The 11503-nt window shown below is 44.2% G+C and overlaps 1 protein-coding gene across 1 annotated transcript; it reads right to left on the bottom strand.

Annotated features, from left to right (window-relative positions):
• Window positions 1-256: 256 nt before the first annotated feature.
• Window positions 257-11245, bottom strand: CCKAR (cholecystokinin A receptor). The gene is made up of 5 exons (XM_014738873.3): window positions 10912-11245; window positions 9983-10234; window positions 6569-6830; window positions 4578-4705; window positions 257-3824 (listed from the first exon to the last, which is right to left on the bottom strand). Exons 1-5 carry the CDS (start codon window positions 11021-11023, stop codon window positions 3292-3294), a joined length of 1287 nt encoding a protein of 428 aa, XP_014594359.1. The 5' UTR covers window positions 11024-11245; the 3' UTR covers window positions 257-3291.
• Window positions 11246-11503: the final 258 nt, after the last annotated feature.

The raw sequence follows: 11503 nt of genomic DNA, 5'->3' as shown, positions 1-11503 counted from the left end.
CAACACCCTCCCATTAGTAACATCTCCAATCACGCGCACACACACACACACACACACACACACAGGAGGAGACAAAAAGGGGAGGGAGAGACACCAGCAAATGCTCACACGGCTGAATTTTGGGTGGGGATACATATAGAGTTGGAAAAAGCCCTCTAGAAATTCTGATACCTTCCCCGACTCCCAAGATTGCCCCCCTTGTTGAGAATCACTGCTGTGGATGGAAAGAGAGTCCCCGAAAGCACAGGAGGCAGAGGAGAAGTCAGTCACAACATTTATTGAGCACTCACAGCGTGCAGACTATGGGGCAAAACTACAGTGGAGGTTCAACAGCTATTGTCACTTGCCTCGTGAAGATTACATTTTAACTGAATGGAGGGGATAGCTGTTAAGCGGATGTGAACACGTGTAACCAACCACATGGGTACATGCACTGCTCATTCACTGCTGCAAGTTTATTATGGGCGATCACCACAGTCACTAGGGCCCGAGAAGCCGTGGGGACACGTGATTTAAATACAGATCGAAGACACATTCCTGTACTCTGTGGTGAGTAGAAGCTACCAGAAGGCACTCAAAAATACCAGAAACTTGGTAAATCTGCTTTTTTAACTCAACTGGCCGCTTGATTTTGAATTCAGATGAATAACCCTCTTTAACATGAAATAAACACAGTTGACTCAACACAGTACTAGAACAGGTTTATGTTAAAAAAAATTTTTTTTAAGTAAACTCAGCCTGTTGATAGTACCAATCCCAAAGTTCAGGCATAGATTCTGAAAATTAATAGTGTTTTTCTTCTTTTTTAACAAAGCTTCCATTATGTGAAAGAGCGTCCAATAAATTTAGTGAACAGCGGCATTTTACTGCTCTATATCTGGGAAATCTTGTTTATATTTTTATATGCTTTTTGAACTATTTTAAAGTATGGGGCTGCTGGATAAAATACAGGACATATTTTAGTGCATGGGATATACTCATACTAAAAACATTATTTGTTGTTTAGCTGAAATTAGAATTTAATGGGACATCCTGTATTTTATTTGCTAAAGCTGCCAACCTTATTTTTAGATTAATGCACCTTTGAAACTTCCAGAGGTTCCAATAATGGGGGGCCTAATTTATTTTCATTTTTATGCTACCTCTGTCAGAGGCAAAGTCTTCTTCTGGCAAGAAAATTGTAGATTTTGTAGCATTTTTTCAAATATTGGAGAAGCTTTTATTTCTGACACCTTTCTCATTACCATTTTGGCAGTGTGTGTTTTAGTTGAATTTTTACCTTGAAATCTTTGGCCGAGATGACTGGTTATAAATATTAACACTACATTGCAGTCTGAGCAATAGAAAAACTAACATCTAGATGGAAAAGTCCCCCGTCGTAAATGGCCACGTCCTCAATAATTTCTTGTCTGTTTCTACATGACCATTTTCCCCCTAAAAATCAAACGGGGACATTCACATCTTGTTAAATTACATGACGTCCCTCCCCTATTCTTGATCACTTCTTGCCACTGCCCTCCCTGTCCCCCTTCCACATTGATTTGTTTCGATAATTGAAATCACTGGCCCTGGTACACCACCAAGAGTGTCAGGCCTGGGTCAACGGGTGGTCACAGCCCCACAAAAACAAGAAAAAGAAAAGCTCACCTGTCAGATACTTGGAGGCAAACAAGCTATGAACTTTGTTTGTTTTTACTTCCTATGCTTGCATGAAACTGCTTCTGGGGCCTGCCTCATGGCTGAGTGTGTTAAGTTTGTGCACTCCACTTCGGCAGCCTGGGATTCACCAGTTTGGATCCTGGGTGCAGACCTACACACTGCTCATCAGGCCATGCTGTGGTGGTGTCCCACACAGAAGAACTAGAATGACCTACAACAATGATATACAACTATGTACTGGGGCTTTGAGGAGGGAAAAAAAAAAAAAGGAAGTTTGGCAACAGATGTTAGCTCAGGGCCACTCTTCCTCAATAAAAAAAAAAAAAAGAAAATAAGACAAAAAAAGAAAGAAATGTACTTCCTGGTATCTAAATGTACAACTCATGTCCTATTTTAAATTGTGATTTCTAAATTAGAAGAGAGAGATTTCAAGACTGATTTTGCAAAGAAAATAAGTTCATATGAAACTCCAGGTGCTGTGAAGGAATGTAACATGGTAAGATCTGCTGAATTCCAACATCAATTCACTATCCTCTTTTTCTTTTTTAAAACACACCAAAGACCATACTTATATGTAATGAACATACTTATATGTTCGGTTTACATATATGAATAAAATCAATACAATTATTAACAAATCCATAGATTATATTTAATGCATAGACAGCTTTGACATCCAAAAGTTATTTGTTAATTGAGTCTGCATCTGCCAGTTTTCATTCTGGGCCTGACTACACACATTCCCACCCTTGGCTAGGTGCACACAGGTTACAACTCTCCTTTGTACCTAGAGATCTTTCTGGAAAACAGAAAGTGCCAGATGAGTATGAGAAATTAAGTTGAGGCAAAGAAGCCAAGGGATTTCATATCACCCCATAAAGGTGGAGTTAAGCAATACATATTAAAGTAGGAAAACATATGTCTATGCACATTCTGGCACTTAACGTTCCTTGTAGTAAGACAGCATTGCATCCAGCTATTTGCCTTGTAATCTTTGTTATGCTTAAAAATGTAAGTGCCAAATTCCATCTTTGAGACAACCTTCCTTACGCTATTCTGATGACGACATAAACGATGTCTCTGAATGTCCTTGACTGACCTCAAGAAGAAAAAGTCAAGCTGTTCTCTTACTACAGAAAATGGCCAGAAGAGGGTTTGCTTTGTTTTCCCTCTTGTGGTCATGATGAGGGGGGTGGCTCCAGAATGTACACGGCAGAGTGATAGAGTCCCCAGGGACAAAGCAGTGTCCACAATTCTGCATCAGCAGAAGAAGCAGAGCATAGACGTGTGTCATTATGGGGAGTGAGAGCTCACCTTGGATGTTCTAGAAGCTTCTAAAGCTCAGTAAGTTCCACATACCCATTTGAACATGTGCTTGGCGATTACATTTACAGCATGGTGAATGTTCTTGAAAATTTCCTGCCTTTAACTGCCTGGAAACCAAGTCATGGCCCCACCCTCATAGTGTTTCACAGGAACATGAAGGATGAAAGGCAGACAGTGAGTAGTTCTCACTGGAAATGGAGACTTCCTTCTCCTTCACTTCCTGCCTCCTCCTACTCCTGCTTTCTTCTTCTTTTCCTCCTCCCACAGTCCCCTTCCTTCCTTCTGCACTGGAGGGCAGGGGACAGCTCACAGGGGTGGGGCAGAGGTACTCATATGGCTGTATGAGTACCTGGACAGAGAGGCCCTTGTGGTCCTGCCTTCCTCCTCCTCGCCCACCTCTCCTCTCACCCCTGGAGGGCCAGGGTTGGGGCAGCAGGGGAAGGTGGCCATGAAGCCGAGGCGGAACCGTTTGTTCATGAAGCAGTAGATGATGGGGTTGACGCAGGAGGAGGTGTAAGAGAGCAGGAGGATGAAGGAAATGGGGGTCCCTGAGAGGCGGCGCTCGGCAGAGGCGGGGTCATAGGCCCGCCAGGCATTGGCGCTGAAGATGGGCATCCAGCACAGGAAGAAGAGGACCACGATGACCATGAGCATGCGGATCACCCGCTTCTTGGCCATCAGGTTGGCTGCTGAGCTGCTGCTCCTGATGCGGTTGACCCTGCTGCTGCTGCTGGCGGTGGACAGCTGCTGAAGCTCCAGCTTCCTTGGGTGCTTGGACTTCTGCAGGTAGCACCCGTCACTGTCCTCGTATCTGCTGCTGCTGGTGCTCAGTTTCCTTTCTGGGTGGGCAAGTGACATCACTTATTGGTGGGGATGGGTCATGCCAGGCAGAAGGCATGGAACCCCTGCACCCCTCCATCGAGTGGGCCAAACCAAACTTGAACTGGAGAACTGGGCGGGGAACCTTGGCCCTGCACTGATATGAAGAAGTCCTTTCCTTCAAATAAAAAGCTACTTAAAACCAATAAAATAACGTATAATATATGATATACATAATGTATTATAATAAAAGAATATTTTATGTATGTAGATTATAAGGATAAAAACTGAATGAAGGGGTGGAGTGAGGTGGGAAAAGAGTTATGTCCACGAGGGTGTTGGGGCCAATTTTAGCAGCTAGTGGATTGTCATGAATGGACAAAGAGGGAGTCTTTGTAGTGACTGCAATGTGACAATGAAAGGGAGGAGGAAGGATGCGCACTGGGATTACAATTAGCTTTGGTTGCTGGAGGAGGTCTGTTTGAATGCAACATTACAGAAAGTCTGGGGCACATGGGCCCTCAGCTTGTAATTGGGTTATGTGTGTATTATCTCATTTTATTCCACTCAGCACCCCTTAGAGAGGAATGATTTCTCCATTTTACAGATGAGGCAATAGAGACACTAAGTCTCATGATGGTGCCTTATGACACAGAGTCTCCTAAGAATACTTTTGAGAATTTCCAGTGTACGCTCTGGGTGTATCTATGTAAGTTTTAGGAAACAAGCTGTTGTGACATCCTGGCATAAACATACAGCCAAAAGATACTCACCTCGAGCAGACTTCTTCTGGCTGGCGTCAAATCTTATTCCTTGGTAAAGTTCCACAGAGATCAACCCATAGGCCACCATCATCACGATTCCAGGAATAAGAAAGAGGATGAGTAACAGGAACGTGTGCCTAATAAGATGAAAACAAATCCATAACCAGCAACTCCGGTATTTCAGACTCACATGAGGTGGAATAAATAGGGTTCATCTCCATTTTAACTGATCAGAGCAAACACGTTAATTACTGGTATTTAACATCTTTGGGAAGTCTACGTCTGGAGATTCATCATTAGAAGTTGTTTACTTCTTTTCTTTTTTCCAGATAAGGTCTCTTATGAGGGACTAGTTAAATTGGAAAAGTTCGATGTAATTCAGTGTCTAAAACAAGTCTACATGTAAAACTAATGAGAACTTAAAAAAACCGAAACAGTAAGAGTATGTGAATTATATCTCAATAAAGCTGTCACCAAAATAATGATAAGAATAATAAATACAAGACCTTACATTCATTGAAGATTTATTAAATATGCTACACAATAGGCTAAGAATTTCACATATATATATATATATATATATATATTTATATATCTGACTACATTTAACTCCCATAATAACCTTTGAGGAAGGTACTAGTATCACAATACCTATTTTACAGAAGAGGAAACTGAGAATGAAAGAGATTAAATAATTTGTTCAGAGTCACACAGCTAGGGACAATGGTGGGATTTGAACCCAAGCAATATGATTCTAGAACCTATGATCTTAAGCATCACACTACACCGTTTGTTGGCTTTATAACAACAGAATCATCAAATGCGTAGGTAGGAATGATGGAGAAACCTCCTTGGTTTTGCAAACTATGGCATTCGGGCTGTTTCTGACCCACTGGCACAGTGGCACGCTCGTTTTAGTGCCTGGCAGGGCAGAGCTATGCTCTCTCTAAACATGCCAAGTTCCTGAAGTCGCGCAGCCTTCTCCTTTATGAGCCTGGCCCCTGAAGTCACTCTTGCAGTCTGGCACGTGTAAGGTTACACAATTAGACCATAAAATTGTCAGAGGTTCATGGTGGCTGGGCCATTGTTCATTTCAGTTGGATGTGTTTTGATAAGATTTCAAGTCTTGGATATGTCCCTCTCATTTGCAGCATAATTCTTTTTTTGTCTGTGTTGCTTGGTTGAAATAAAAAAGGAAGGCAAAGAAAGCAGTGATTATCTCAGTTCGGAGTCTTCTTGAATGTCTAGCTTCCTGCTTTTCAAACATGCTTGGAATTAGTAAACATAATACCCTGCATTTGTGTAGCCTTTTTTAGATGCTTAATGACATTTTCTTACATGTACTCTCATTTGAATCTGACAGCTACCCAATGAGGCAGGTGAAAGATATCCATACTATTAAAATCCTTGTACAGACAAAGAACCTGAACCCCAGAAGGGTTACATGAACTTGTCCAACGTCCCCCAGCGAGGAAGCAAAGAAACAGCTGTTAGAATCTTGCCTTGTTATTTCTCGCCAAGTGCTCTGTGCAAATATCATAGCTGCAGCTCTAAGAAAAACCACAGGGATTTGGGACTCAGCCTCTGCTGTCTTCAATTCTTAGGAAATCGTAGCCCTCCAAATCATCTGGCCGAGGCCCCCACTAGACCATCCAGAAGCATCAGAGGCCCTGTCTCTTCTAGGTTTGTGACCCTGAGCAACTCACTTAACCTCGGCATGTCTCAGTTTCCTCATCTGGAAGATGGGGACAATAACAGTCCCTGCCCTATAGGGTTTTGAGAGGATGAGCTGGATTAACATACGGATGACATTTAACGCAGAGCTCTCTAAGTGTTTCCTGTCACTGTGGTCCTAGAAAGAGGTGATCCTTGTCAAAGTGATCCTTGTCAAAGTCTCCAGAAAACTGGTCTCTCAGCCACTCTGGACCATACGTTCCAGTTTTTATCAAAACTGCAAAGTTATATCAAGTTGTGTTAAACAAATGAACAGCACCCCTTACCAGGACTGCCGCAGAACATCATTTGGCAGTAGGAAGCGGCACATATTCGCGGTCTGGTTGTTACTTTTGGTAAAAGGCACCAAGTTGCTGTAAATGGGGTACGGAGTCATGATGGTGAAGGAGAGGCACCAGGTTGCGGCAATCACCTTCAGAGCGTGGGATTTTGTCTGCCAGACCCGGGACTGCAAGGGTTTGCAGATCGCACTGTATCTCTCCAGAGATATGGCGACCAGATTAAAGGTGGATACACTCACAGAGGTGCCTGGGAAAGGAACAAAGAAGGCGGTTATGTCGGCTCTGAGATCCAGCGTTTATTTGCACATGAGCTTAAGCACATCTGACCTGCATGGGCTTCATATCAAAGGAAAACACTCAAGAGGGCAAAGAAATATTGTGTATGTATATTTTTTAAAAAGGGGTTAGCTCCAGCTTTCTTCCCAAAAGGATTTCAGGCAGTTAAAGGAATGTATTTGCAAATACATGTTATTGCCAATTTTTTGATAAGCTTGTTGAACTTTGATTACAACCTAATTCCTTCTTAGGTTGCAGGTGCTTGTTAATTAATGACCAAGGGGATGAAATATGTTCCTACTCCACAGCAGACGAGTTTGAGTAACCCCTAGAAAAGCTCTAATTTTGAACATGGTGTGCATAGTTAGGCTGACCTTATAACCTAAGTCGCAAGGGCTGTGGCCCCGGAAGGTCACTGGGGTCTGAGCTGAGGGCATTCAAACTTCCTGAAAATTTCTAGTACAGACTGTTTTCTTAAGAGTGAAACATTCTAACTTTCGAAATACAGTTTATTGAAAAAACACACAGTCAAACGATGAAGGGGGAAATGTCCACACTGTGACTAACGGTTTCTCTGGGTCGGAGGACCAGGCTCTTCCTTCTCATTCTCTTCGCTTTTCTGTATTTTGTAGAATGAGCAGGCATTATCAGTGAGAAAGACATCAAAACACCTCACTTAAAACGATGGACTTAGGCATAGCCAGACAAGCTTAATTCTCCTTAATTCTTGTATTTTGTGTGTGTATACTTGTTATAATGTCTTTTTCCCTTAACATTCCCTTTAATTCTTCGTCCATGAATTCTGTCAATTCTTCTGATTCTCTCTTGCCATGATTTCTTAAACCTTAGAATTAATCTAAGTTTGGGAGTAGAAGTTCTTAGCCTGAGGTCTTTCATGGATATAAATTAATTCTCTGAACTGATGTATAAAATCCTTCTTTTTCTAGGGAGAATATCCATAGTATTCCTTACAGACTTAAAGAAATCTATAATCCCAAAACCACTAAGTAAAAACTCATGTTCTGAGACAGGGTTTGCTGCGTTTTACTGGACTTTAAGGAGTTGATGACATTTAGATTAGAGAGTCTAGCCCCAAACTCCTCAGAGTCAAGTCTATGTAACGGGTCTGTAATTATCAACCCACCATCAGGCAAACACTGCTTTTTTTTCCTTTTTTGAGTGTATGTTAGGAATTTAATGAATGTTAACTTAAGAATAGCATCAAGGAGAACACAAAATGAGGGAAGAATTGAAATCACTGGAATCAGAAATCCACCGAGCGGCTGCCCGATGGCGCAGTGGTTAAGTAGACACATTCTGCTTTGGTGGCCCGGGGTTTGCCGGTTCAGATCCCGGGTGCGGACCTACGCACCGCTTAGCAAGCCATGCTGTGGCAGGCATCCCACATACAAAGTAGGGGAAGATGAGCAAGGATGTTAGCCCAGGGCTAGTCTTCCTCAAAAAAAGAGAAAGAAATCCACTGAAGCCATTGTGGTCTTGCAAACACTTTTCAGAATTCTCTTGCTTTTCATTTTAGCCATTTTTAAAACTATTTTTCTATTGAAGTGAAATTCACATAACATAAAGTTAACCATTTTAAAGCAAACAATTCTGTGATGTTTAGCACATGCACAATGTTGTGCAACCGCACAAGCAGTCGTTTTACGTCTCCTTTTGCAGACCCTGGTTAAGATTCTGAAATCACATTATTGTAAGATACACGCGGATGGGTCTCGAAAGCCTAAAGCACTATGAAATGCTATTATTATGATGTTATTAAATACTAAGTGTTATTAATATTGCTTCGTTGTTTAACAATGATCCTTTTCATCTGTGAGTCCATCTTTATTTTCAGAGGACTGGGACACGGGCTGACACCTTCTGGGTTATTTGTGGGTGGCATGCAGACCAGTCATACCTCATCACTTTGTCAGAGCTGGATCCCGCTTCCTCCGTCGGGAGAAATAAAGGCTTTTAAAGCTTTCCGGACACTGAGGACTGCCCTAGCCCAGCTCAGCTCTGCATATTTTGCAAGGCTTAAGTCAGAACAAAAAACAGCTCCCCTTCATTTCCCTCCTCTCCTTCTCCCCGCAGCTAGCTCTCAGAACCGGCGAGGGACAAGGCAATTTGGCAGACAGAGGGGACCAAACGACATGTCTGTTCAGCTCAGGAGAGCCGAAGCAGTTGGCAAACTGAGGCAGTGTACTCACTCACCACTGAGGTGACTACCGACCTGGGTTCAGATCTCAGCTCTGTGGCTTACCACCTGTGTGTCCTTGGGCACATTATTAACCTCTCTGTGCCTCTGTTCTCTCCTGGGTGAGATAGGGAAGAATAACTGTATATACTTCATAGGGTGGTTGGGAGATAAATAAGATCATGGAAGTAAGAGCACTTATACAACATCTGGTACATAAAAAGTACTCCAAAATATTAGCTCTTGTGATTTTTATCACTGTCATTATCACTTTGATCGGGAAAGGCAGAGAACTACATATCTCAGTCAATCAGGGTCAGCTCAGCGAGTCACGGGCTCCAGGAGCAAATTCGGCTCCTCATCCAGCAGCAGAGGCCTCGCTCGCTCTCTGCCTGACTCGGTCCCAGCTCCTGGGGGAACAGGCTGGGAAGTGAATCCTGAGAAGGGAATCTAGAGCTGTAGTGAAACTGATTTTCTCTGAAACACACTTTTCCCTTGAAAAGCAAGAGCAACAACGGAAAGGCCCCTCTTCACCACCCTCGTGATCCCCCAAAACCATGACTTGAGTGGGTAGAGCTCAGAATACAATCAACAGCTTCCAGGGGGGGACAGAGCAGCTTTACCCCTCTTTCTTTCTAACAGAAGCAAGCAAAACCAACTGCTTCTGTGGTTTCTCATCAACTTATTCCACACTGAGAAACTGACCTGAGCAATGTATGACTGGGGTCGGACTTCTGGGAAGTTCTGAGGACTGACGTACCGGAAAGCCAGCACTTGTGTCCTTGCACAGAGCGCTACACAGCCAGACGTTTTGGTTTTTTACACTCAGCAGGGGTCCTCCGCTGAGGCTGTCAGGGGTTTGGGAAGGTCTGGGGCTGAGTGGGGTCTGGGGCAAGCTCCAGAAATAGTTACCAGCGGCAACTCACCCATGAAGTAGGTGGTGGTCTTGCAAACAGCACTCCCGAAGATGAAATCCTTGAGCAGGTTGGGGATGAGATTGAACGGCATGCAGAAGAGACAGAGCATGAGGTCGCTGACAGCCAGGGAGAGCAGGAAGATGTTGGTGACAGTTCTCATTCTCTTGTTCCGAATCAGCACCGTAATGACCAGTGTGTTTCCCAGCACGCTGAGCAGGAAGATCAAGGAATACAGGAGGATCTGTACCGCCGGCTGCCACTCTGCAAAGAGGAACAGGGACGAGACGGAGGCACGGAGGGTATGAGAGCAGAATGCTAAAACCTCAGCACATGAAGCGAGCAGTTATTTCCTGCCGATCGTTTTTTCAGGGGTGCACATCATGGAGCCCAACTACTCCCGTACTTACAATATTTTGCAGAAACAAACCGAGGAGAGCACGGAGTGATTCCGCGGCTCCTAAAAGATTGGTTTGTTAAAGGACCTCTCAGGGAGCCACTTTTTCTTAGGAACAAAGCTTCTCCAGTCAATAGTGATTGCTTGCTTTCTTAGCTGCCAAACATCATTGCACTTTAATCACTTCTTCACGCCGGATTTCCCCCGAGAAAAGGCAACAGCTAGACTGTGACAGTACGTTTTCTGCGATGCTTGTAAGTTCAAGCTTCGACACTTGTACTCCCTTCTTGTTACACCTCAGGTCCTCATCCCTGCTTTTGTCCCCCCAAGTCCTATGCATTAATCCCCACTCTCCCAGGAGAACAAGAAGAACATTTGACTCAGTTGTGCTTTTTGTTCTCTTATCCAAACTTCTGAACATATGACTTTTTCCAGCCCGGTCTCGTGAGAACTTTGTTCTATTTTCTCTATCAGCCTTGCCTTTGCTGACTTCTCCCTCAACTTAATAGTAGGCTGAACTGAAAGAGCAGTCTCTGACACCTACCTCTGGAAGGACGGGGCTCATTCAAGCAGGAGAGCGTCTCATTTTCCACCCCTAGTTCGCAAGGAGGAGGGATGTTGCTTCCATTCACAAGAAGGCTGTCATCTACGTCCATCCTTGCCTGCTGCTCTCACCCAGTGCTGGAGAGCTGGTGAGTGGCTCACTCTTGGCTCAGTCCTCTAACGACCAGAGAAGCTCCCAAATGCAACCTGTCGTGGGGGGGCAGGGCGGGAGCCATTCCCACGTGTGGGCTTTTTCAGCCATTCCTAAAGGCGACTGGAGTTCCCCCCACTCAGGCCAGCTGGGCAAGCCTTTGCACTCCTGTCTTGGAAAAGGCAGTGAATGCAAGCCAAGTCCGCTCCACCTTCCAGGCCCACCCCTCCCGCTCCTGGGCCAGCCTCAGGGCCCCGAGCACAGGCCGCCTGACTGCGAGTTAACCCTTCCCGGAGTGTTGCTGCTTTTACACACACGTGTGCACACATAGTCACACACGACACAAACACACACGCTTCCCCAGTACCTCTCTTCTCTGTGTAGGAACCTGTCCCCATCCCAGACATACGGAGAATAAAGCCCCAACTGGCTGCGTGAGACA

Source organism: Equus caballus, chromosome 3 (assembly GCF_041296265.1).
Source record: "Equus caballus isolate H_3958 breed thoroughbred chromosome 3, TB-T2T, whole genome shotgun sequence".
In the NCBI taxonomy this organism is placed as follows: Eukaryota; Metazoa; Chordata; class Mammalia; order Perissodactyla; family Equidae; genus Equus; species Equus caballus.
This window is presented reverse-complemented; position numbering and strand designations above follow the sequence as displayed.